This window comes from Ochotona curzoniae, unplaced genomic scaffold, assembly GCF_017591425.1.
Source record: "Ochotona curzoniae isolate NIBS_2020 unplaced genomic scaffold, NIBS_Ocur_1.0 contig_4504, whole genome shotgun sequence".
In the NCBI taxonomy this organism is placed as follows: domain Eukaryota; kingdom Metazoa; phylum Chordata; class Mammalia; order Lagomorpha; family Ochotonidae; genus Ochotona; species Ochotona curzoniae.
The window spans coordinates 419,565-446,617 of record NW_024466309.1 but is presented as its reverse complement, the minus strand read 5'-3'; the positions used below and the strand labels follow the sequence as shown (position 1 = coordinate 446,617).

At 42.0% G+C, this 27,053-nt stretch overlaps 1 protein-coding gene across 3 annotated transcripts in view; it reads right to left on the bottom strand.

The window, feature by feature from the left end:
• MECOM (MDS1 and EVI1 complex locus) overlaps window positions 1-27,053 on the bottom strand; it is a 538,986-nt gene that overhangs the window by 260,355 nt on the left and 251,578 nt on the right. For all 3 annotated transcript variants that reach the window (XM_040986388.1, XM_040986389.1, XM_040986391.1), the window contains exon 2: window positions 17,768-18,105. In XM_040986388.1, coding sequence (XP_040842322.1) covers window positions 17,768-18,105 — 338 coding nt within the window. The remainder of the gene's footprint in view (window positions 1-17,767; window positions 18,106-27,053) is intronic.

The window sequence follows — 27,053 nt, the reverse complement described above, 5'->3', positions numbered from 1 at the left end:
ATCTCCGTAGTGTGTTGCTGCTTAATTTCACCAGGGAAATAGCTAAGAATGATAAAAGTGCAAGTGATCTCCCAGCTTCCATTCTCTTGACTCAATGAGGTAAGAGTTTTTCATATAAAGAGAAACTATAAAGCTTGTGGAGATTTTAACCAAATCAGCGCAGTGTAACTTTGCTGACAGCTTGTCACATTTCACTGACTGTCTGTCTGGGGTGCTGTGATAACATCTGCGTTCACTCAGTGTGAGAGCCGAACATAAGACACAAAGTAGGCCCTGCCGTGGACGGCTCCATCAGTCTGTCAGCTCTGACATGTCATCTGAATTTTTTGAATCACTAAACACTTTTGAGACTCTGGTACTTATTATCTTTTCTTAGTTTCTATGCTCGCTTAGCAATGCCGGAAAATGTAAACTCGGCCAGCAAGGTAGTGGACGTCCCAGGCTTTTTGTTGTCTAATCCGTAGGCCCTCATTCATGCTCACTGTTAATCTCTTAAGACATTATAAAACTGTTAGACAAAGAAATGTGAATACCTCTGCTTCTTTCAAGAATGGGAGGAAACCAAGGAAAATCGGAATCATGCTAAGCTATTCTTTTCACTATGAAAATGGTAACTTAAACCTGTTGCATCAAATTATCTGTAATTCCTCACACTGGGGCAAGCGTTTGTGAAGAATGCACAGGAGTAGTGTCGCAGAAGAAAAGTGATCGCAGCGTTTTCAAAACCCTGCCACATCTGACGTCCACCGTGCGACATCCTGGTAGCTCGGTTTCTCTTTCATTGTTTTGTAATGCCACGCTGCATGACATATGGTTAATATACCTTCATAAAAATCCATAAAGAAGTTTACTAATACCCACTAGTCATCAGTAAATAGTTGAGATCAGTTTGGTTTTTATTAGGAATACTGGGAACACTAACAGCTACATAATAATAGCCTTAAAATAGCCAGCATTCATTAAAATGCTACATATCGCAGATTTTAATGAGCCATTTTGTCCTCAAAGCTAGAAAACTTTACAGCGTTTTTTCCACAAAGCCCACATATAAATGGAGTCTACGAGCCAGAGAATACCTCTTTGAACCAAAGAGCCAAAACTACATGTTTAACCTGCTTCCAGTCAACAAGCACAGTAAGGCAAAACTGAATGCATTTGTTTGCTGAGTAAACAAGAGATAGAAAAGAGAGAAAACACACTAAATTAAGGGGCAAATCATTTTCTTCTTAGACATCTAGCTCCTTTTCCTCATAAACACATGCCTAGCCCCTGCCAATCATTTCAGGTATGGACACCAGCCTCTAGAAAGGCCCACCCACGGGTGCTCGCCACACCGTGCGGTGCTGCGGCCACACAACCATGCGTTCTCCCTCCTCACAGGGTCAGACTCAGCACCTGACTCTGAAGGTAAGTGATGTTTAGAGTACATGGTCACTCAATTAACCTAGAGAGATCTACCAATGTTTGATTAACAAAAGAGAGGAGTGACATAAATAAATGGAAAACTAAGGGGAAAAGGTGGAAAGAAAGGCGAAGAGAGAAGGGGAGAGGGAGGAGAAAGGTGTCCGAGTGGTTAGCGCTGCCCTTGGTGCTGTGTACGTACTGTGCCATCCCCATTAGTGGCGCTGATGTGTTCATCAACGAGTTAGTAATTATCAAAACTAAGAATGAATGCCAGAGCCATCTGGGCCTTAGGCAAATCCAAGTTGGAAACCAGATTTCATTAGAAACAAAACCTCCCACATGTAAGAACTGTGTAACTGTGTTTACCCTGACACATCCACTACAGCAAACCGAGATTTCGTGACCACTGCTCACATTTCTTCTCCTGGCATCTCACAGTTGTGCAACTCTCTCAAGACCTTTGATGTAATGTCATTTGCTTGATGTTTACTCTGTGCCTAAAATGTCAGCTGTTTATTATTTTTACATCTCAGCGCTAACACAATGGCACTTCAGAAAAAAGGGCAGGGTTTCTGACACATTTCAATGACCAAAGGACTTAGATTAAATAGAGGTTTCCATTCTTGCCGAAAATACAGGGTCACTTTTTTTTAAAAAAACAAACTTAGACCCGTTTTCCTTACTACATAATTTTCTTCTGACATTTGTGTAGTCTGCCTAAGAGTAACCCTGCTTTATACAGTGCAGGGGAACCAGTCTTGCATGTTGAGGCATGCAGCCTTATCTAGAAGCACAGACAAGCAACTTTCCATTTCGTAGAACAGAAACCGGGAGAGAGGGACGACTTAGAGATGTCCAACAAATCAACAGAAAGCTGACCATCTTTTCTCAACTCCTGAGCTTAGAAGCTCCAAGAGAAACGATGTAAGTTCTAGATAAAATTGCATAGATACTATGGAGTGCATGAGAGAGTAAATTACAGGGATTACCAGAATAAAATAAGACTATAAACCTTATGACAAGGTTGGAAATGTAAGAGCATTTGAAATGATGCCGCCAGTATGGTAGTGAGAGCCAGCCGATGGCTGCAGAGTCACCTCAGTTACACGTGTTACTCCTACGAGCCTAGGTGACATCTATAACAAAGTGAGTCCTTCCTTCTCACCTGTTCTCCTTGAATATGAATAACTCTAGAACATGACCCATTCCACCTGCACACAGACATCACAGATTTTCTCTGGTTTGTGATAATGAAGATCCAGTACAACAAAAAGTCTATAGTGAGGTGACATCTGCTGAATGGTAGTCTTCCCACATTTTACTTGTTGAACTCTTTATAGAGCATTAAGTCCATGACTACCAAGTAAATTAAAACTACGTTAGCACAAAATGAAACAGGAAGGAATGAAAAGGGAAGAAGGATAAGAGATATCATATTCTTAGATTTGTGTCTATGAGATTAAAAATTCTGTTCTCTTGATATTAATTCTAAAAAGGTCTTCCTCTCTTCATCTCCTACCCTACACATGTTGCATCACAATTTTGCCTTTTTTGATTTCAACGTCCTAATTCTTAAGTGTCACCTTTCCTAATTGGGACCCCTTTCACCCATGCTACAGGAACTGAAAGTGAAGTAACTTCCTTTCCCCTCCTCAGCCCCACTTAGAGGACTGTAGTTGGAGATCAGTGCTCAGCTGACCAGCCACAGAAACCAAAACACTTCAATCATACTTTATAAGTGTTACTAGCTCCTCAGTGAAGCTCATCAAACATCCACAGAGCAGAAACTGAAGTCAACAAGAGATCCGTGTCTTTATCAAGGAGTTATAGCAGTTGAATAAGGAAAGTCCAGCTCACTCGGTGGCTACGTATGTCCTCACCATAATGTTCCTGACATGCTCAGTGTGTGTCAGAGCTTCTGAACTGGGTAACCATCCTCGAGCTCACCAAATGCTTTCCAGCATGGCTCATTTATAGTCACACTCAAATATTCCTCAGCTCTTGTACTGTTGACAAGAGCTCACAGATTTAATGTTTTCAGAGAAGAATTTATATGTTCCTAAAGCTATGAGAAAGGTAAAAACCCCCTTACTAAAATCTCATTTTTATCTAGCATTCTCAAGACTGATGCCTTTCCCTGGTTAAAAAAAAAAAAATCCCTCTATTAAATGTTCCAGCTAAGTATATTAGTCAACACACAGAAGGCTCCCACATAAAGAGAAGAGAGATCTTAGGATATGCCAGAGTCTGTGTGACAGAATTGGCATGTCACTATTTTGTGACAGTTGTTGCTGACGTTGCCAGACAGCAACACATCACTGTAATTTCTAAGGGTCAGTAAGGGAAAGGATAGGTGCCATCCAGGGGAGACAGGAGCCTCCTGTAACTTCTCTCACCCTGAAAGATCTTCCTGCTCTGGCAAACTCAAGTTTGGAAGGTTATTCCTTTCAGCCATAAGGCCTCAGCCATCTAAGTCAAGTATCCCCATCTGATAGCAGCCCATGATTGGAAAGCTGACCCTCACTTTCCAGGAATTTCTTTGAGAGAAGTAAAATGCAACGTTTGATACTTCCGAGTCCATGAATTGGCACATTTCTCCCCAGAAAGTCTCAGCCTCACTGATCCACTAATACAATTTAAAAGATACTTGATAATAAACCGATGGCCTGCACAATAAAATAAAGCGGTCCCTGAGATACTGCATATAATCTGTCACAGTGTGTTTACTTGTATTATTCTCAGTGATCAACAGCCACTCCTACTTAGCAGACCTTTGCTGCAGGAGCCCAGGAAAGAAGCACATTCACAAGATGACCAGGGTTACCATTCAACATGGAACAATGTCAATATCTTGTCCATAGGCAAACTGTGCTCCCCGTATATGAGACTGAAAGATGTCTGCCCCCATGTTGTAAGATGATTCAGAAAAAGCCGCAGCTATGCGTCTCTGGGAGTGCAGACTGAAAGGAAAGCACAGAGCAGCTCTGACTTGTCCAAGCTGCAGAAGAGCAGCCTATTCACCCTTTCTCTGAGGAGGCAGTGTGCGTGAGGAAGAAACGCTGAGGGTCAAGGTAGCACTATCAAAGAAGAGAGAAAGAAAGTCTTCCAAGGAAGCTACTGGAAGAACTCAAGAGCATCAGGACTGGGGAGTGGGGATAGGCTTGGTGGAGCACTTGAGTTACTACCTGGAAGGGCAGTATTCCATGCTAGAGTGTCTGGGTTTGGGTTCCACCCCCTTCGGACCCACCTTCCTGCTAATGTATACCCTATAAGGCAGCAGGTGGTGGCTCAAGTTCCTGGCTCCCTGGCCCCAGGTGGGAGATTTGGAGTGCATTTTGAGTGCCTGCCTTCAGCCCCGGCTCACACACACAACCCTGCCTGGTGAGTGGATCTGGAGACAACAAAAATCTGTCTCCTCTTTACCTCCCTGACCCTAACCTTCCTTCTCTCCCTCTGTCTTTTAAATAAAATGAAAATGAATGATTTTTCAAGACTGTTAGGGCTGAAGGAGCACTTTCTAAGGGTCTGAATGTTGAATTCTTACTTTATACAAGCCCATTTTAGCATACAAAAGGAATGTGTTAATTAGACACACAATCAGAACCCTTTACACCCCTTCTCTGCACTGTTTAGGGTCACTTACTAAGGTCTCCAGTTAAAGAACTGCTTGCACATTCATCAGTGTTCTGAATATGGTTGGTCCAGACTATTCAGAAAAGAGGTGATATACAAACCTGCAATGTAGGGGATCTATCAGCCCTAAGAGCTCCAACCCAGCAGGACTGACTTCCTCAACCATTCCTTTGAACAGATGCAACACCACCAACGTGGGAAGGATGCGAATGGTGAGCAAAACCAGTAGACTGAGAAAGGTTTAGGACACCAACACACCACACCCTCATTACAACATAATAACTTCACCAGCGTCCTAGGTGGCAGATCGTATTGACATTGCTGTGTTACAGGGAAACTGAAGTACAAAGGGGTGATGTACTTTTTAAAGTCACAAGACTAGTGAATGGTGGTGAATCTGAACAAAGGCCAATTGTGGACCCTGTGTGCTCAGCTATGCGTCCCTGGGGTCATTCAGACTTGTTTATTATTTTGTGTTTTGAAAAAAGACTATCATATGCATGTTATATTTGAGAGGACCATCTGATATCTTTGAATACTATTTATATTAACATGCAAATATAATATTGAGACTGAGCTTGTCATAACCCAGAGACAAACTAAAATGGATACTTGTATGTTTCCAAAGATAACTAAGAATTGTCTGTATCTTAATTCTTTTCAAAATAAAACTTTAGTTTGAGGCTGCCTTCCTAACTAAGTCAGACTATCCAAAGGGAGATGGACACACATATTGTGGGTGTTTGGATTCAGGTTTACATAACTCAATTCTAGCGTAGGTTAAAGCCCAGCTACTTCCAACAGTTCGTGAAAATCCATTGCATACTTTTTTTCATCAGATGTATTTTCCACGAAATGTTTGAAGCATTGTCCTATTAGGAGAAATTGTGAAACAACTATCTATTTGAAATCCATTTGAACTCACCACAGGGTATCAAGACTCACATGTGCCCCCACTACAGAGAAAACATCCAAACTCATGACCATGGAGAGCATGAAGTGCAGACCTAGCTTAAGAAACAAAACTCAAAGCCGTAGAGGTTTAGAGTTAGGAGAAACTTTGGTGAGACACAGAAGAAAACCTCAAGTGACTTTCCCAAGGTCCCTAGTCCCGGGGCCATAAGCTCAGGGCTCCTGGCACCCAGCCCCAGTTCATTCCACTATACCACACCGCCTCCCTCAGACACAACCGCAAGACACATGGTGGCGACTGCAGCCACTGAATGGCCAGATTGTCGAGGGAAGGGGGCCGAGGTGAGGGAGTTAAGGCCTGGAGGATAATATGGTTTTACAGAAATCTATTTGCAAGTAGATACTGTGGCTGCCCAAGAGGAAGCTCAGCTGACTGACAGCGTGCACAAAGGCACGGCCAGGCTGACAAAGGGAGGCCCGGGAGCCGCTGAGTGTCGTGGTCTCACTAACACACTTCATCAAGTCAGGACCAGGAAGAAGAGGGAGGAAAAGCCCACCACACACAAGGGCCCCTTTATTCTCAGGCCTTTCCTGTCTCACACACTCTCTACCTGATGAAACGTTAGAACTTCTGCTTCTCCTTCTGCGGGCCCTTTGACTCGTCTCCATCCAACCCGCGCGTTTCGTAACTCGGTAGAGTTCCTGTTTCTTGGCGAGACCATGTGCTGTGAACTCTCAGGACATCAAGGATGTTCATGCAGCAGATGAAAGTCGCTTCGGTTAAATTTCCCCATTTCTTACTACGCTGTGTGCCACCTACTGTTCAGGCATGAAACATACCGCAGCTCATGCGTCCAGAGAACCCCATATTAATATTCTCAGAGGTGGAACGACTCTATTAGCGAGTCTCTCCCCCACCCCCTTCTATCTGCTGCCTCCAACCGTGTGTAGCTTCGGAACCCTCTGACAAATGGCCATTATTCTCGGGGCGAGTAAAACATTTCTAAACTTTAGGGGAAATGGAACTGGCCAAAAGCCCAAGGGAATGGGCTTGCTGAATTAAATGATAAATATATGCATTTAGGGTCATTAGAGACTTTATCTCCTGTGAAGGCTGTATTTGTCAGATTGATATAATTTCTCTCAACTGAGTACTTAACTCCATCGGCCAATATTATTACGATGATTCCTTTGCCTTTAAGTGGGAGACTTGTGGCTCCCACCGCGTGTGCTCTCTCTGCTGCCGCTTCTGCACGATCAAGGCACACCTTTGTTTCATTTAGTATGCAATTTTCACCTCTGACCCAAGAAATGAGTCCTGGGCTTCCTGAACTTTATTGCCTGTTAATAGACTGCTGGCTCTCTTTTCAGCAGTAATAGAAATGGTGGAGAGGCATTTCATTTAAAGAGCTGGCCAACTGCAGCCTGAAAGACACTGTCAGAATGAAAAGTCAGCCGGGCGGAGGAACAATGTAAAGACCAGAGTGACACGAAAGAGGAAGTTTTCCATATTCCAGTGCAGAGCGCCCAGTGCACAAAGAAAGCCTTCCCAGATCTAATGGTTTTCCTCCTGCCCGACAGCAGACACCCTGAGTGGTGCGAATGACGGATACGGGACTCCATCTTCAGCCCTTCCCGGCCACATATTTAGTTTCTCCTCATTAAATGGGAGACATCAGTGACAAACTTATGAAGTGGCAGTCTTTGGCTTCATAAAGCACACACAGATGCTCATCGGAAGCTTTCCTGCCGGCTTCTCGGGGACACGTGTTTATAATTTTGTCTGTATCCCGTCGGCTGTGGTTTACCCGAAGTACATCTGTTCAATTAAAATGGCAATGTGTGACATGGCCTGTGCTCAGCAACTTCTGAGCTCGTTAATGAAATGTTCTAAGGTCCTGCCTTGGCTCTTCATTTGTAAAAGAATTTCATTCCACAGAGTTGCAATGATTGAAAAGGACAAATAAAAATAGCCCTTAAAACACACACAAAGACGTTGACTGTTTTGTTAATAGTTAAGACAGGACATTATTACTGCATAAGGACATTATTTTACATGAAAAGACATTATTAAAAATGATTGATGGCGTCCTGTTTGGAAACTTACAGGAAAAGTCTGATAATATATTAAACTTGTTTATTATGACTTCATATAATTTTGAATAATACTACTTTTTCCTTTGACAAGTGCAATAAACTCTACTGGTATGGACATAGGTTGATTATCACAAGTCAACTGTGTTGCTTAAAGAAACATGCCCAAACAATCAGCTTAGGATGGCTGCACCCCCGTTATTTACACTCACCGCCATGGTAATAACTCACCGTTTCTATATTAATAAGGCAGGGAAATTTATTATGATGGTATTGAAAAGTTATTAAGCACTGCATCCCAAGTGACAAAGTACCGCAGCACTGTCACCATCCTAAAGCAGTTGCCCATCCATCACCCGCCTTTCCAGATGGCCCTGCATCTTTATCGCTCCCAGGTTGGTGACATCACCTGTTCACCCACTCAAAATTGATGATGAAAGCAAACAGATCTATCTTACTTACATTTACCAAATCAATTTAATTTTTACAGGCCATGGCTTGGTGACATATTGACTGTTTTCCTTAATGGCATCTACCGTATTTAATGCAAGGATGTCATCTTTGATTCCTGGCTCGCATAATGTGTCATTTCATAATAAATTTTTCTAACGTATTTACTTAATGGAAAGAGTTATGATTGCTTGTCAGTTTTCTTATTAAACACAATGATAACTCTTTTTAGTTCTGAGTATCGTCAGTTGGGCAACAGAAGCTCCTTTTATCTTTGCTTGCCCCTGAAGGGGAGTGAGGACTTGGGTGGAGCAACAGCTGTAAAGGCTGACGTGAAGCTGACCAACAAGCAAGGGTCTAGCTCATCCACCTGATGGTACTCCAGAAGAACCAGATTCTTAAGCAACACTGTGCTTGAAGTAGGAAATCAGCAGCAGCTGAAGATGAACTTGTGCAATACCGAACAACACCTCGTGAACTGATTTTGATGGCTCATATTATGTTTAATATTTACTTATCTGGATTATTACAGTGAGCTCTTTTAAGCTACTGCCTCTAGATCAAACACACGTTCAAACAAATACCTGTATCATAAAAGGTGAAGACACAGATGGAAAAATGAGTCTACTGATCATCTGACAATCATGTGACACCCCTTCCTCCCAAGGATGGTTTACAGACTTCCTCTGCTCCCCTTGAGAAAAATGGCCCTCTATCATGTCACTGCTGCATTGGACTACACTGGTATCACCCAAGGGGAACAGCAACTAGACGAAGTAGAGGCAAATACAGACGGATTTTGTTTTGCTATTTCATATCCAGGCTACAATACTGTAACATAAGGTTGTGTCCCTGACTCAACCCATGCTCTGCTTATATCCAGAGTGGTGCAAGGCCTGGAGGGAAAATCACGGTGCAGTCTTCCTGACCTGCAGGTGCTCACCTATGCAAAGGCACATTCAGTTAAAAACTGCATCAGATAAATTTACCCTAACGCTAAAGAGAAAAACTGGGGAATGCCTATGACAAGGGAAAACGGAGCAATCTAAGGAGTGTGTGTATGTTCATGTGTTCATCTTTTTAAGTTCTGGCTTAGCAAGAAGAGTCACAGTGAAAGCTCTCTGCAAGGTGGCGAGGCAGGAACAGGAACACTCTGACTGCCGACTTTGACTCACAGCAACTGCTCTCCAAGGGTTAGACTCCAGCAGGAAGGACAGGATAGGACCCCAAGATCACTGGCTGTCTACAGCTGTGTAGTTTTAAACAAATGAACATAAATCCATCCATCAACTGTAACATCCTAGGATGGATGGTTTACGGCCCTTTAGCAACTGAGTCAAGGATTTACCTTATCCCATAATTGTAATGATACCAGTTCAAGTTAGCAAAAAGTAAATAAATACAAAACAGGAGGGCAGAGCCAAGTGGCCTGCTCCTACATGTTGACTAGGTTCACATAAGGAAACTTGTCATACTTATCTGAAATGCCTTTATCTTAACTCATGGGTTACGTGGAGTCTTGCCCATGGGTTAGGTTTCCAGGAAAACAGGAATTCAGGCTGGTGGTGTTGTGAGATCAACAGAAAACACCTTTTTTGAAGGTAGTAGATCTCTGTGCCGGGGAGTGGGCGGGGGGGGGGAATGAATCTATGCTGGCATTAGACACCTGCTGAAATTCTACCACAAGAATTTAAACAATTAGAAAAAATGAATCATGCACACCTGTGGCTGCCAATCAACAGGGGTTTCAATGCTGTGCCATGCGCCTCAGATATGCCTAGGTCAGCTGCAGAGTCACAGGAAAACCACAGTGTTGGCAACTTGGTAAGGAGCACAAGGCACAAAGGTGTTTACCTCCCATAAGTTTGAGACATAAGCTGACAGGCTCTTAACTGATGAAAACACATACGCACACATCAAGCCATAGGAAACATCTGAGGAACAGGAGTGGCAGGAACGAGAGAACTTTAGAGTGGAGGTAGCAGTAAGCACCATTTTCAGCTCACATTGACTTAATGGAGAAGGAGCATTCCTTCCTTGAATCAACCACCATTCCTTGTTCAGTACCCAAATCAAGACACTAGGTAGTTCAGTGAGGGGGGGAGTTAGGGGTTTGAGGAGGGCTGCATATGTAAGATAATCTATATTATCTCAATATATAGAAGAGCAAGTCCTGGGTCAAAAGAAGAGTGAGATAATTAGAGAGTCTCGGAATTAGCAGATGATAGACAAGCGAGACACTGAAGGAATGAGATAGGGACTGACAGACATGAGGAGAATGGACTTGAATGCTAGAGGATGTGATAAATAGTATCCAACTCATGCTTCTAACCAAAAAAGATTTATGTTTCAATTTTTTGGAAAGATGTGACAGACCCTTTTAAATAAATGCAGTAGTTACTGAAAAGGCATCCAGGTTTATGCAAATTGCACAGAAAAAAATCTAGTATAACACCAGGTGCTGTGCTAACACATTCCAAAATGATCATCTTTTAAGGAATGAATGTGATCTTCTGAGCAGGTACCTGCTCTAAGGCTGTGCAGTGGGAATTCTACACACTATTGCTAGGTCATGACAGTCTATGTTTTTCCAAAGAAAACATACAAAGGCCACAAGTACATGAAAGAGTGCTCTATATCACTAATCATCATGGAAATGCAAATCCAAACACCGCTGTGAGACAGCACCTCACACTGCTGGAAGGCTGTTCGCAAAATGTCAAAAGATAGAAATGTGTCGGCAAATCTTTGCACATTATTGATAGAAATGTAATTGGCACAACTATTAGGGAAAACATTATAGAGGTTCTGCAAAACTAAAAATAGAACTACCTTATGATCTCGCAGTGCCATTCCTAGGCATATACCAAAAGGCAGTTAAAAGTTACTTGAAAATAGTTGTCTGCAAACCCAAGTTCACTTGAAACACTATGCAAAATCTACCTAAGCATGTATTGATATATGACTGGATCTTAAAGATGCGGTATACATAAATACAACAAAATATTACTCAGTCTTTCTAAAGAAGGATCTGCTGCCCTTCATAACAGCAAGGATGAACTGGAGGACATTATACTGAGGATAATAAGCCAAGAAAGACACAGATTCCACAGGATCTCACTTACATGTAAAATGAAAAAAGAAATCAAGTTGATAGGATCAAATAGTGGTTCTCAAGCATGGGGTCCTGAGGGAAATTGGGAAGTGTTGTTCAAAGGGCATAAACTTCCAGAGCCTTAAGTTAAGATGCTGTACAAGCAAGAAATAATACGGTACTGGATGCCTGAAGTTTGCTAAGAGTAGAACTTAAATATCTTCACCACACGTGACCAAAGATGTCATTAAAGGTTAACTTGATTTCGGCAAAACAGTATTGAAACCCATGCTTAGTTTTCATAAAATATACTTTCCATACACTGCTTCAGTATTCCTCAAATGTGTGGTGACACATATCTTAATTAGGTTGATCCTGCTTATCATCTCAGAATAAAAAAGTATATCAAGACATTATGTTGTACACCTTGAAGACAATTTTTATTTGTCAATTATTCTTTATTTAAGTTGAATAAATAATAAAGCAATAAAGTTATGTGGTATATATCTCTAGAATTGCAAATCACCTCATTTTTTCACTTTAAAAAATTTGTGATTGGATTTTCTACCCTGATCCTCACCACCATTCTTAAGGCAAGGATGTGATGGCAGTAGAGGTGGTGGTAATGAAAGAGCATTCCCCTTCTAGTCAACGCATCAGCAGCATATCCCAACATGAAAGATCACAAACTACAGAATCCAAAATCGAACTTGAAAGTATTACATACAGAAGCATACCTTTACTGTAATATCATACTTCACGATCACCTGACCACAATGGACTGTCGATTGCAATTCCTGTTGAAAAGGGCACAGTAGGAACTGTGGCAGGTCACAGAACATGACCAAGTGATTGGCACGCAGTTGGACAGCTGAGGGTGACCAAAGATAATTAAGACAGGCAAAAATATGTACTAAATGACAACATTCCAAAGAAGCAAAATATCACAGGCTTTTTCCAATGATATATCTCAAGTTACTGAAAAGCATGCTATTTTTGGGGGGAGGGGAGCTTGAAAAAGGAATTAATGAATCTCTCTTTTATCCTTGTTTTCATTGATAACTGGGGAGTCAGTCCTGCCTTTTCAAATAAACCCAGAATTACATAATTAGCTCATCCCAGAAATAACCGACCTCTAGGAAACAAGAAGTATGAGAAAGAGTAATGCTTTATAAAAAGCAAGCACTCTGGGCCGATGGGATGGCATAGCTGGTAAAGCCGACACCTGTATTGATAATATCCCATATGAATGCTGGTTCTTACCCCTGATGCTGCATTTTTGATTCCCACCACCCGATACAGGCCTGGGGAAAGCAGTGGAAGATGGCCCAAAGGCTTGGGTTCCTGCCACCCAGATGAGACTCCTGGCCCCAGGCTTGGGCTTCACCCAGTCTTGGTGATTGTTGGTCAGAGGGTGGAAGGATTATCTTCTCTTTATCTCTCTCTCCCTCCCTCTCTTTGTAACTCCATGAATAAACAAATAAATCTTTCTTCTAAAAAAAGGAATCAATAAAATGCAATCATTTGTTGCTGTTTACATTTATTGAGTCCTTTTAACAATTCTGTGTTTCAAGGGTAGAGACCTTTTTCTGCCATTTGTTCATCTATAACATCATCCATACACTATGTAAAATTGTCAACTTCAAAACTGGCCTACTATAGATTTATTGAATTTCAAGTCTAGCCTGCAGTTATCTTGGCAGGGCAAGAACGAATGATTCTGTGGGCCTTGTGGGGCCCCTGGGCAGGACATTCCCTACTTGAGCCTCAATTTATCCTGCAACAACTCTAATTGAATAGGTACAACTATTATCTCATATAATATTTACATTGCATATAAGCAAAGCAGAAGAGAAGGTTCCCAAACTACCCAGCTAGCACAGGAGCTGAGGAGGATGTGGCCCCAGGCGGCCACATTTGAAAAGCTTTTCCTACTCTGTCAGATGGTTCCTGTGGATCCTGCTGGCTGTATTCAGAGGAATGGAAGAGAAAAGCCTGGTCCTCAGCCCACAGACTCTTGCGTTTTCAAGGGTCTAACTACTGATCAGACCGTTGAAAGCAGCGTTCTGGGGCGGCCATTGGCTCAGCACTCTGTTAGCCTCTCGAGACGCCTGCATCCCTTTCAGAGTGCCAGCCCAGAGGTCCACCTCTGATCCTGCCTGCAGCCGATCACACCTCAGGACGTGGCAAGCCACGCTTCTGTGACACAGATCTCTGACTCCGTGAGATCTGGTTTCCACGCTAAATTCCTAGCTTCAGCTTCACTCAGCTCTGGCTGTGGTGAGCTGTTGGCGCTTGAACCATTGCATGGCATACCTAGGTCTGTCTGCATTCAAACATACAAATCTTTAAATAATTTCTTCAAACTATTCACCCAGTAATTATTTTCAGATACTAAACACAATCAAACACTCCCAGGTCTGAATGTATTTTTGTTAAAGACAAAACATTCATACTGTGAGATAACAAACAATTGCCTAATATGATGAGAGAAGTGTCTCTCTATGAAGTCAATACTGGCTTGATAGTCATACAAATTACATCTCTGACACCTGTGGTTCGTACAATGTGATCACACATTTTGATCAGTATCCTCTTTCTCTAAAAGACGAAGTGAATAGATATTTCAAAAGAGCTTATTCAAGAAATCCACTCAACTCTTTAACAACTGCTGAAATGTGGCACTGAACAGTATCCCCAAGTTATGTTATTCTGGATCTCTCAAAATTTTTCTTTGAAGAGGCTATCCTATTTCTTTGTTTTAATTACATGATAAAGATGCAGGGGCGTTCTTACTGAACAAAAAACATGGGCCAATTTTCAGCAGTGGTCATGGAGGAAGACAGACCGTGGCAGGGATGAGGCCTATGAAACATTTCAGAATTCCAGACTTTCTGCTTTTCCATGGAACGAAAAAGCACAGCACCCTATATTCTTTGTTACATTTCTCCATGCTTTCGTTCACTCACATATTCTTTTGAGCAACTACTTGCTGAATAACTTTTTAATATCTGCATTGTGGAATAATATTTGTGTCCTCCCCAAAATCTGTTGAAGTCCTAAGCCCCAGTGTGACATTATTTGAAGAAATATTAGAATACAATTACAGTTTATAAGAGATCCTCAGGGTGGTGTCCCGATCTAGTGAGTTTAGCGTCCTGATAAAAAAAGACATTGGTGCTTCCCACTCTCGCTCTGTGGCCTATTGGGAGGGTGGGGGTCACATCATGGAAAATGCCATCTAGCAACCAGAACAAAGACAGCTGTCTCTAAGTCAGGAAGAGAGCCCTCACCAGAACCAACCCAGCTGAAACTCTGATCTTGGAGGTGCAGCCTCCAGAACTGTGAGAAAATAACGATGCTGATCGGGTCATTCAATCGGTGGTATTTTTATGACAGTCTGATCTAACACAGTCTGCTTATTTCAGGTAGCATATTAAACACTGGACAGCACACAGGCACTGAAAAATGATAGATCGCAATCAGGGTACTGAGCTAGGAAGATGGAGCTTTGTGGGCCCCCGACTTTATCGCCGAAGCTAGGAAAGCCACCAGGACACTGCCCAACGCTGATGCATTCACCTCTTCCGGCAGTACTGAGCTGTCCCTAGAAAGGTCACGGATGGTGGCATGGGAAGAGAGATCTGGAAGACTGGATACCTGTGAAGCATAGCAAAGACAGCAAGAAAGTGATTTGGAATGAGCAGGGCTTCACAGAATCAAAAGCTACAGATTAGACATTATTGGTAAGGCACAGAGTCCAGTCCAGCTGATGCAGTGTTCGTTTAGGGCACATAAATAATAATTTATTAAAAGAAGAAAAACACAGAAGAAAAGCTTTGTAAAGGGAAAAGATGGTGAGTCGCACTAGAGAAACGCACGGTGTGTTCAGCCAGGGTAGACTGAGGTTCTGCAGGGCAGACCTTCAGTGCAGAGCCAGAAGCACGGCGGGCACTCAATGGCAGCTTCCTCAACCTGGATTTCCTGTTTGTGCTTTTTTTCTGAGGATACCTAAGAGCTACATTTTTTCCCCTCTACGATCTTGTCATTAATAATGAAGTAATATCAAGCACAATGGTCGCAACAGTTAATCACAATGATCTGTCTATGTAACTAGGTGGAAAGTTAGCAACAGCGGAGGTCAAACATGAGCAGAGGACAATGCAAAAACAGCACACGAGGGGGAAGGATCCCTTCGCCAAACTGGTTTTTCATCATGATTGGATTTTGCATTAACTAGGGCAAAAGAAAAGAAAAACTAAACAGAGTCAAAACCCAACTACTTCTCCAAGGATAACCAGTTTGCCAAAACCACAGAGAGCCCTTTCTCTGTTCTTTTTTTTTTTTTCGTTACTCCTCCAAAGCAGACAATCCACACTCTCACAAGGGAGTGTAAAATGATGAAGAAAACTACCGAATTGGCTGCGAACCTGATTCTTGAAGGACCGCAGGATGCTTAGCTGAAAAGTCATGAACGATTGTATAAAGGTATCTTGAATTACAAACTAATAAAGTAACTACATTTTGACATAATGAAAAGAATCATCTTACATTTCTCAAAGCAAATATTTGCCTGTGTATATGTTGAAACTATTTTATTCCAAGGAGAAAAAATATAATTATTTTTAAATTTCCTCTAACGGTAGAATGTTCCCCAGGCTCAGCGCCCCCACCGCAGTCCATGGGTATTATGTTTAAAAAGGCACAGTCCTGCATTTACCAACACTGTAATTACAGAATGATTTTGTTATTAAGCCTCGGTTTATTCCAAACCTTCTGGATAATCTTGACCAGTACTGCACTTGTTATTCAGCTCTGGAGAATTTGTAATAAAAGTTTAATGAGTTACTTATTATTAGAATGTTTACAGCCATTATTTTAAGGTGAACAATAATGACGTAAAGCTCATACGCATTTGGTTTAAAATATATTCAACTCACATATCAGTTAATGGTACAGTGACTTTTAAAACATCTCTTATCAATAAATGTGTCCAACAGCAGTGTAGTTGAACTGCCACTTTCACTAGAGCTGTGGATAAGAACCAAGGCAGACTTTCTACCTGTGGTCATGTCAGATGCGGATCTTAACTCTGGACATTAAAATTTCAACAAGAATTGTTTTGATTATGTCATTTTGTAAAGTTTCACACAATGGAACACACACAAAGCAAGGAGACCAGATGCTGAGATTAAGTCCTCAAGCCACTACATATGTTCTATCAATGGCCATATATAAAAGAGAATATGTCCAAATAAATCTAGCATATCTGGTTTCTGTCTAACTGAAATACTACGAAACAAAGGTTGGTCACATCTCCAAAAACACTTTCCTGCCTACACAAAACTGCCTATAAGTTTTTAAGGGATTGTATATACGTACGTGTGCACACATATGCATCTATACTGAATCTGCACAAAAATTATATACTCAAAAAAACCTCAACTTTCTTGAAATGAAATTTAGATTTTGAAACTCACCAACAACTTCTAATCCTTAGACATACCAAATGGATACTATGAAAAGTGTATGACCAAAACCAAGGATTAATTTTCATAACCATTCTGTAAACTAAGTATGAGATCAACTTGAACATAAAGAACCCCTTGAAATTCAGGGTGAGCACAGATCACACTTCTGGAATCACACAGGACCAAAACAGGGTTAGCGAAGGAAGCAAAATGCTTTAGAAAAACAGCAAAACACAAAGTTAAAATAAAAGTAAAGCCAAATTAACTCAGAGCCACAAGATGAGTAGTATACACATGATTTCCTCTAATCTTCCACGCTCCTCCAAAAAATGAAATGTAGTACATATGTAATAAGCTGGTTTGATTGGCAATACCACATGTTTTGCATGGAAGATCTTATCTGATGTTTGCAAAAGTTAACAATAATGCCATGCCTGTTTTTGCTTTATTATTGTTATACGTTGAAACTATTACTTTTCTGTTTGTTTGGTCGAGTTCCCTTCCATCATGCTGTATCTTTAGGTTATACAATGTTTTTATCAAAAGGTGAGATTGGGAGAGAAATTCATTCCTAAAGACTTCCTTGTTTCATGACCATTTAAACAATGTCTTCTTTACAGACACGAATATATATGTGGGTGTTCATATTACTTGTGTATATATACATATATTGAGAGAGAGACAGAGAGAGAGAGAGACATGTTCTTACCTCCCATCCGTAGCTGGGATCTTTCAGATTTGACCTTTGCTCTCCCACATAAGGCCCGAACTTTTCACCTACTTCAATCTTCCTTTTGGTCCATATTCCTAGGCCCGCTCCTGGCATGTTTGACTCTCGGAGTTCAAACTCAGCAGGAATGGGGATGTCATCAGGGATGTAGATGGGAGCTTTGTAAGGAGAGCCGTCCCGCGGAGTGAAGGCCTCGCTGGACGTGGCTGGCGAACACGGCTCCGCAACACTGAGGGAGGCCGTGCTGCCTGCTCCGTCGGCGTCTGGCATGGCTTCCACAGGTACTTCTGGGGAGTTGCTGTAAACACACTCATTACCTGTAAAGAAATAATAACTTCATGAATTCCTACTGAGGACAGAAAAGACAACATTCCACAGGGGTAGTCACCTTATTATACTGTCATTCTTTGAAGGCTAAAGAGCAAAGTTACAATGTTAAAATGTACCTTCATCAACACTCTTTGACTTGTTAAGTGGGAGTGGGGTGGGAATTGGGGTTTCTGTGGTTTATCTGTGCTAAATTCATAAACCAGATGAACTGATCCTCAGCTGCCAATACTCTCCTGGGCCAGCCCAATCAATTAGCCATCTGCGAAGCCAGCAGCAACATAATGATTGGTCTCAGGAAGGTAAAGGGGGGGCAAACAGCACGTATGTGCCTGCAAAGCATGCCAGCTCAGGAATGGACGGGGCTGTGTCACTGACTGCAGAGGCCTGACATGCGCAGCAAGCACAGAACTGCCCAAGGCTGCCATGAGCGCCAAGGCTCTGGTGGCTGCAGTTTTTCTATTGGAATATTAACTTATGTTTTCTATTTCAAGCATGTCAACAAATTCCTGTATTTCATTGCCTCGGTCACTGATGCTGAGCAGAAAGTTAAAACCACCCGAAGCTGGTGCTTTGTGCAGACATCTGTAAACCCAAGAGCATGGAGGAGACCAGCCGCTCTTTGAGACGCCTTGAGGTGCATTTGAAAGAGAATCCCTGCAGATTGAGAAGTGGGGTTTCAGTAGAACAGAGCCTTCAGGAAGACCTTTCTGGGACAACACTGTGCGGACAGCAAGGTGGAGGGAGGTGGGCAACGAGAACAGGGGCCAGGGTGCCCAAAGCAGCAGCCCTGAGGCAAGAGCAGCTGGGCTGGAATTTCTCATCAGCTGAAGCAGATTTTCTAAAAGTTAAATCAATAGATAAGGTCTCCCCAAGAAGCCGTTGAACTTGTCTGGACAATAAGATGCTGGACTCTATGTTTGGTATATGCTTGCAATGAAAGAATCTCAACTGAACTTGAACTGTGGTAATGCAACAAGGTGGAGGAATCCACCATGGGGGGAGGATTTGGGAAGGGGTGGGGGGAATCCCAGTACCTATAAGACTGTGTCACATAATGCAATGTAATAAAAAAAAGTTAAATCAATAGATATTTCTTGTCCTCTAGGATTATGAACTGAAAAATCATGCCTAATTTGTCTTATTCATAGGACTTCAAGAAGGAAAATGAAAAAAGAAAAAGAAAAAAATGGATTAAAATAATAAGGAATGGATTTCATCCAGAGATGTCTAAAAGTAAAATGAATTGTTTCCAATTACCAGTACAGGGCTTCTAATATGAGATGACCTGAGAAAATTCATTAAAAAATTCAAATTAAACTTATTTTGGTGAAAAACCAAAACTGTGTGCCCTGAATGTTTGCAGCCCCTTCACGTCATCTGGATAGCCACGAGGCACAGTTGATAGGGTGGAATTTGAGCTCTGCTGGTGAGTAGGCCAGACGGCCTTTATATCCCACCAACCTTGCATGGCTGTGAATTATTAAAGTCTTTCAAGATAGTTCACTGGACCAGAGGGCACAAGACCTTAAATCTTCCTTTGATTCACTATGGAAATTAACTATGACATTCATTAACAACAGTCCATCCAGTAATGACTCCTGCCCCATAAAGATTCACAAAGTACACAATGACAGAACACGTGGAAGTGTCTTCTAATGATGTGCCTGGTTCTTGATTTAAACATCGAAATAATGCCATGTAAACAGTGCCCGCCTTACACCTAAGGGCCTTAGGTTGTCTACTGGCAAGAACTTCAGGAGCCAATTTTATGAGATACAGGTTCTTAACACACAGGTTTATCATCATTCAAGTTCAGCACCCCCTCAATTCTTATGTATTATCATGTACCTTCCATCAAATACTTTCTCATTTCCATTAATGACAGTTTATTTCCCATAATGATCCATGTTCGAGGCTTGTTAAACATCCTCTCATATAGACAGTATCTCTCCTTTGTCTTCTAATCGGTCACTAAATGAAAGACATTCTTGGAAAAACTTATCCTTCATTCATTGCTTTCAATCCACATCTCACACAACAGTCATCTAAACAGGTGTGCAGATCGCCAGCGTCTCCCCACTGACACGCCACACTGGCTGGGACAATACTGCCAGATTACCCTTCGGGTCACACCTATTTTCCTCTTCAACAGCCTCCAGTAATTTTTAATGCCTGCTGGTAAAGTGTAAACCTCTTAGGCTTGAAATAAAATCTCTCTCATTTTAAAGCTGTCTGAGTAGCCATACTCCTCAACAGGAGCCTCCAGCTGGAGAAAGCTTATCTCTGCCTGCGAGGCTCAGCAAGCATTCCTCCTTCAGCGCTGCCCGCCTGGCTAAGCTACTTCTGCTTCTCTGTCCAAACTGCTTCGATTCACCCTCCAAGGTCAAGGTTCCACGTGTCCTGTCCCTCTCCTGTGTAATAGAAGTATCTCTTTTCTAGCAGTTCTTGCTGAATCACTAATCCATCGGTGTTCTGTGCTGCTGAGAGTTCCCTGCACGTGCTTTCTGCTCCCCACCACAACTAGAGAGTGGGCCCTCACAAGAAGGAGTCAGAATTACCCCTCCTTAGGGACTCCCCAAGTCATCTGCACAGAGACGGTTAATGAATGCTTGTTAAATAGACAACTAACCTAACATACGTTTTTATTGAACTATTAAACCAAGTCAATGTTGTTCTCCCAAATATAGGAAACTTTTTGATTCTAGAAGGCATTTTTAACGCATAGAAATAAAACTCAGTGGATTACAATTTTTTCTCAAAGCCCAAAATCAAAAGACAAAAAAAACTTGCACAGAAAAATATTCTTCACAGTCCAAACATACTTGATATAATATATGCATCTAATTTTATCCTTTGGGGACAACTTGCACATCAGCCTGACCTTTAAAAGATCACCAGTGGTCTTGATACAAATAAAACCATCTTTCTAGAATGCTAACATTCAACTATAGCAAGTGCAAAGTAAGTTTACAAATTCCTAAAGACACTTATCTCCCCTTGTGAGAATTTTTTATTTCTGTTGAAATGCTATCAATTGGGAGCTAATGCATATTCTGTAAACTTGTCCATTTAAGAAGTAGGAAACAAAAAATTCACTGTAACAGGCGGCACAGTGTTTCTTTAATAACTATCATTAAGAGTCAGTAAAATTTACCCTCTTTCCTCAAAGGATTAAACAAGCCACATGATCAATTCCATCAAAGTACTCTCAGATCTTTAAGATGACCTAGACACGGGCCAGCTTGGGGCCATGGGGTTCAGCAGCCTCTTATGGCACAGGCGTGTCTTCCAGAGGGCCAATCTCAGCCCAGGCTGACTGTCTCCAGTCCAACTTCTTCATGCACCTGGGAAGGAGGCACAGGTCAGCTGAGCACTGAGGACTCCCCAGCCCACAGAGGGTGCTCCTGCTACTTGCTCCGGTCCAGCCCAGAACAAGCTGTTGCGGCCATTTGGAGGGTTGAACCAGAGGCTGGAAGAAAGGTCACTTTTTCTCTCTTCGTTTCTCTACCTTTCAAATAAATAAGTCAATATTTTGGAAGGGGTATAGAAAAAAAAAGTGCTACCTTCCCAGTGACATAGCTGGTGCATGATCTCTGATCACCAACAACCTTTCCCAACCCATGACTAAATGGATGCATTATGATTTCAATTTCTGCAGCTGAAGTTGTGGCACAGCCGATTCGTCCCACCTGCAGTGCCAGCATCCCACACGAGTGTCAGCTGGAGCCCAGGCTGCTCCATTTCTTCTCCAAGTTCTTGTCAAATTGCCTGAGAAGGCAGCAAAGGCTCATCCAAGCATGGGCCCCTGTTCGCATGCGGGAGAGCTGGCTGAAACTCCTGGTTCCTGGCTCAGGCCTGGTGTTGCCACCATCTGGGGAGTGAGTCGGCAGATAGAGGATTTCTCTGTGTGAATGAGTGTATGTGTGTGTAACTCTGCCTTTCAAATAAATGAATTTTATATTTAAAAAATGATTTCAATTATGGAGGCAAAATTTGCAGATGTGGCCAAGTTGCTGTACAGAAGAGTTTGGATTTAAAGCCTGATTGCAATTCCACTTACAATAACACAAAAACTCTAATTAAACCTATGGAACAATGTATGCAGGTCCAGCCAACCCAGGAGAAAACTCAGGGCTCTGTGCATCTACATCCGGGTATTACCTGTTCATGCAAACCTATGCAATTTGTTTTCAAGCCACCTTTAATCTGGTGCCATCTGAATTCAATATAAAAGGGCTTGGGTGACAAAACTGGAATTGCAAAACTGCTGAGTTTTACTTATCAAAACATGAAACCATATTTCAATGTAATCTTGCATTATAAAATTTTCAACAATCAGTGTAGTTTATCAAACCACACTGAGTATTTTTATAAACTAAAATAAACCAATGACCCATGCACATTATTTAAAAACTGTACAAAAAGGTACTGAAACGTCATCTCAGTGACAAACTAAAGTATCATGTCCCCATTAAATCTCTGTTATTGAAAAAAAGCCCTTTCCTTTGGCTATAACTATATAGTTAATTCAAACATTTCTCAGATACAACTCTGACCAGTCAGGCACATATACATTAGGTAACTATCAGGTAAAAGTGCTGTCTACATCCCGGGTCCCATAAAGATAAATAACTTGATAACTTCTCTGAGCCCAGCTGCCTGCTACTGCAACTTGCTTCGTGCAATCTTCAGGAATGTCATTAATGGAGGACAGAAATACAAGCTTATTGCTGGGGTTGAGGCAAAAGATTTGGGAAAGCTCTTGTCGAGCAACCACTTCAATTCCAACTCTAAGTGTTCCAATTCCCAGAGACCAAGCCAGAGCCTTCCTTCTGATTAGAGGATGGTTGTTCCTGAGACTATGGACAGCTAACATGGCATTCCATTTGGGGAGAGTTCCATGTTGAAAGCACAGCAAACACTGCAAGGGGAAAATTAAGGAAATCATACTTGTAGTCACTTTCACGAACGTGTGAATGTTTTTTCACAATGGCACACCTGTCCAGTGAGCAACCGGTGATGAGCACGATAATGTATGTTCCCTTTGGATCTTGTGAAACATGATATGCAAGGCTGCTGAAAGGCATACGCAAAGTCAGCTAAGACTCGGCCTGTCGTCCCAGTTCAGTCCTCCTTCTAATTCTCAAATTTTTCCTTTAAAGTTGTATTTGAAAGATTGTTTGATCACAATTCTGACTTTCCTATGTGAATACAGTAGGTATTGTTGATATTTTTACTCAACAGTCTATTATGAGCGCATTCTTCTTTCAAAACAGCTTTTAAACCCACATTTAATTGCAGCATATCCCGTTATATAAATCTACACTGAGGGAACTAGTTGCATAATATTTATGTATGTCGCTTCTAACTTTCTGCTACTATAAACATCACTGAAATGAACAAGTTTAACAAAAAAGTTATATCCACCCAATCCAATTTTCTTAAGTTAGATTCCTATCAGAAAATTTAGTGAGAATTGACAGATTGCTTTTCCAAAGTGTATACCAATTTATACTGCTACCAATCATGCTGGCATTTATTATTATGTCTTACTTTTAATCTTTTTTAACACAATGGGGAAAATTGCATATCCATTGTTGCTTTGAGTCACCTCTTGGTGACAACAGGGACTAAATATTTTTGGCAACCATATTTCTATTTTAGCAACTGTTTGCTGTTTTTATTCTTAACTGGGCTTTTTATATATCTGATTTTTTAAAAAATGAGTCTTTGGCTTAGATTTTATAATTTGCCCAGGTTACTTTGCATTTGTGATTTCAACAGATTTTAAGAAAATTTTTATGAGGTTCTTTTTTCTTTTTTCTTTTCCTCTTTTTCTTAGAATGTGTTTTGCATCCTAAGGGAGGAAAGGTCCCCTTGTGTTTTCTTTGAGCTTCATGGTTGCTGTTCTACCAGTCTTGGATTACCAATGATTTACTGCTGAGTGAGAAGCAGAGAAAAATGATTGCATTTATTTGAGCTTCTGTGAACGGCAAGTTCAAAAAAAAATTCCCTTGTAATTCTTCAGTTGTTATTTGCAAGGCTGGCCTAAAATGCCTTCTGCTTTTGTGGGTTTTATATAACTCACCATTTGTTTCTTTTGGCCTCTCTGCCTATTTTAACTGCAAGGGTTCTGGGCAGATGCCATTCAAAATCCTGAGTTTCACCAGTAATAGCATTTAGAACCCATCATAAGACTTATCACTCATCATCATCATTAGTGACAGAAACATAATTTTTCTCTGTATTCTTCACATTAGTTCACTGATAGAAAATATTAAAAGCCTAAACTAGTGGGCACAGTTTGAGTGTAAGATTGATTTCTGCAGTCATTAGGCAAGAAATTGTTTATTTATACTCAGCCGTACACATATATGGACATTTGCAGAGTGTGTGTGTGTGTGTGTGTGTGTGTGTGTGTGTGTGTGTGTGTGTTGGGCTGGTGGGGGTGGGGAAGGAATGCATGTGTAATAGCTCCCTAATCTTAAAAATAGCCTGAGACAGAAACATGACTTGAGATCTCAGGCAGACTGGCTGAGATCATAACTATGAAACAACTGCCAAGAGGAGCCCAGCGAGGGAATTGCAGAGATTAGGTAACTCAGAAATTTAGACATTTCCCCCCATTATGTTCCTCATTGCAGTTTTGTAATAAAAACATGAGCGAACTTCAAAGGAAACTCTGTAGTAAAGGTTAATTGCTACTAAAGAAGAGGGTGGGCCCAAGCGCCAGTACTTTGTGCCCAACTTGCAGGCAGAGAGGAAGGATTTACACGTGGCTCAGAGCTGAGGATGTGCTCCGGCTCTAGAAGGAGGGAAAGCTCAGCCAAGCCTCAAAGCCCCACCGGGACCTCCTGGTAGGACTCGAGCACCCCGTGGGAGGCCACAGTCCATGAGCTTGGCCACTTCCCAAAGTTCCTCTTCAGGCAGGGAGAGGGAAGGCATCCATTCTGTCCAACTTTCAGACCGGACACGCTCTTCTTTCCTTGGTTGGACCATTCCAGAGCAGTTACACAGGCATGCTTGTGCGAAAGCAGAGGGCGTCAGGAGCCAGCTCTTCCGCGTCAACAGCAGAGCCAGGGAACACGCGTGCTGGGCTGGGGGGAGGGCGCGGCCCAAGTAATGCCAGATGCACCAGCAGAACAAAGGAGGCGCCTAGGAACTGGCCAGCAAGATATTCTGTGGAAAAGGCCCCAGAATCATGACATTTAAGATCCCGATGTAAGGAAGAAAGGAAACTAGTAAAAATAAGGGCCATGGATTTCCAGAAAATAGACTTAAACAAGAAGCGAAGGCAAGACTGAGGCCAGGGGTCCTGGAACTGGAGCATCAGCAAGCTCAGCTAACAAAGGAGAGGCCGCAGCTCTGTAGGCACGGCGTTCAGGGCACGCCTGCCAGGGTCTGCGAGCGGCAGAGGCTTCAACGCGCTGCCTTTGGCCAGGCCGTGTCTCTGGAGACCATTTTGTTTGTGAAATAATCTGTCAACATGACTTGGCACATGGAATTTTTCTAATGACCTTCTAAGCTTCCTGCACTTCTTGTATCTGCTACTTCCTCGTGCCGTGTTACTCCACCTCTTCCTTGTGGAACCCATGCCGCCAGCCACCCCAACCCCTAGTCTTTTCTAAAAATATTCCAACGATGAACCGTCAAATAGTCCTTGAAGAGAAGAGGGGTGGGAGGCAAGGTAACAAAGGGAATGGCAAAGATTATTACAGAAAATGGAAAGGAAAAAATAGCCTAGGGGCGGTGCGGCCAGGAGCACACATCCCCTGCACTCCTGTATGTCACACTGCTGATTTGTTCCTCGGCTTCCCAACATGCCTGAGAGCTCTGCCACTCAGCCCGGCGCCTCCCACATGTTTCACTCAGCAAGTATGCTTCGGAGGTTAAACTGATAGCTCCTACGTTGTTATAAAATGAGCTTGGCCACTTCCAAAAGTTTCTCTTCGGTAATGGAAGCTTTTCTTTTTTTTGTTCCAAATGACTATAGAATGAAATTGCTAGAAAATTCGTAGTTGAGGTATGTGTAAAGCCCTTTGGTATCTAGTTACAGAATCTGAAACAGCTGAAATGAAGACATTAAAGTTCCGTGAGCACCATTCCCAGAGAACGCATGACCTGGCTAATGTTTGGTTTCTCTCGTTAGGCAGTCGCAGTCACCAATACCCACTGGAATGGCCAGGTAAGAACAGACTTATCACATATCACATAATGTTTCTCTTACATTATGACTATGTGCCTTGACTTTCTTTTAGCAATACAAATATTTAAGAGACTCTGGACAACCTCTGACCTGATGGCTTTTTTCATAAGCTTTTTATATCCCCAAAGTGATTTTCCTTCGGATTCATTTAGAATAAAGCAGAAACGCCATGTCTTTCTGCTGCAGCCTGAGGGGTGGTTTCTTCTCAGGCGGTCTGAAAGGACCAGAGTGCAGCTTTCAGGATTCAGGCCATATCTACAGCAAGTATTTGCCAGCTATCTAAAAGAAGGCAGGCATTTCCTGTTGCACACAAATGGGACGCTCTTATCTAAATTACTGTTTAAACAGGTATTTAAGAAAAGACTATCACAGGCAGGAATTTACTGATGACGGAACACATTAGTTTAGGGTTGGACACATTAGCTGAGGACTAACCATTGTCAAGAAAGGAAGCATATCAGCATCAGGAAGGTATAGAGCATATTTTACAACTCCCATATGGGTCAAAATGGTGGATCATAAACCATGCCATTTACACTGGAGAAAGCAGGAGTGGCCCACGGTCTGGCACAGACTTCTGGATTTGGCAATGTGTCACCAAGCCCTGGAGAGACCTTGAAGGCAGAGCTTGAGAGCCCTTGCTGTTTGGGATCCCTGTTTCCCAATCCATGAGGTCAACGTGTTAGACAAGTTCATTCCCCAGTCCAGTCTGCTCAATGAATTCACTTC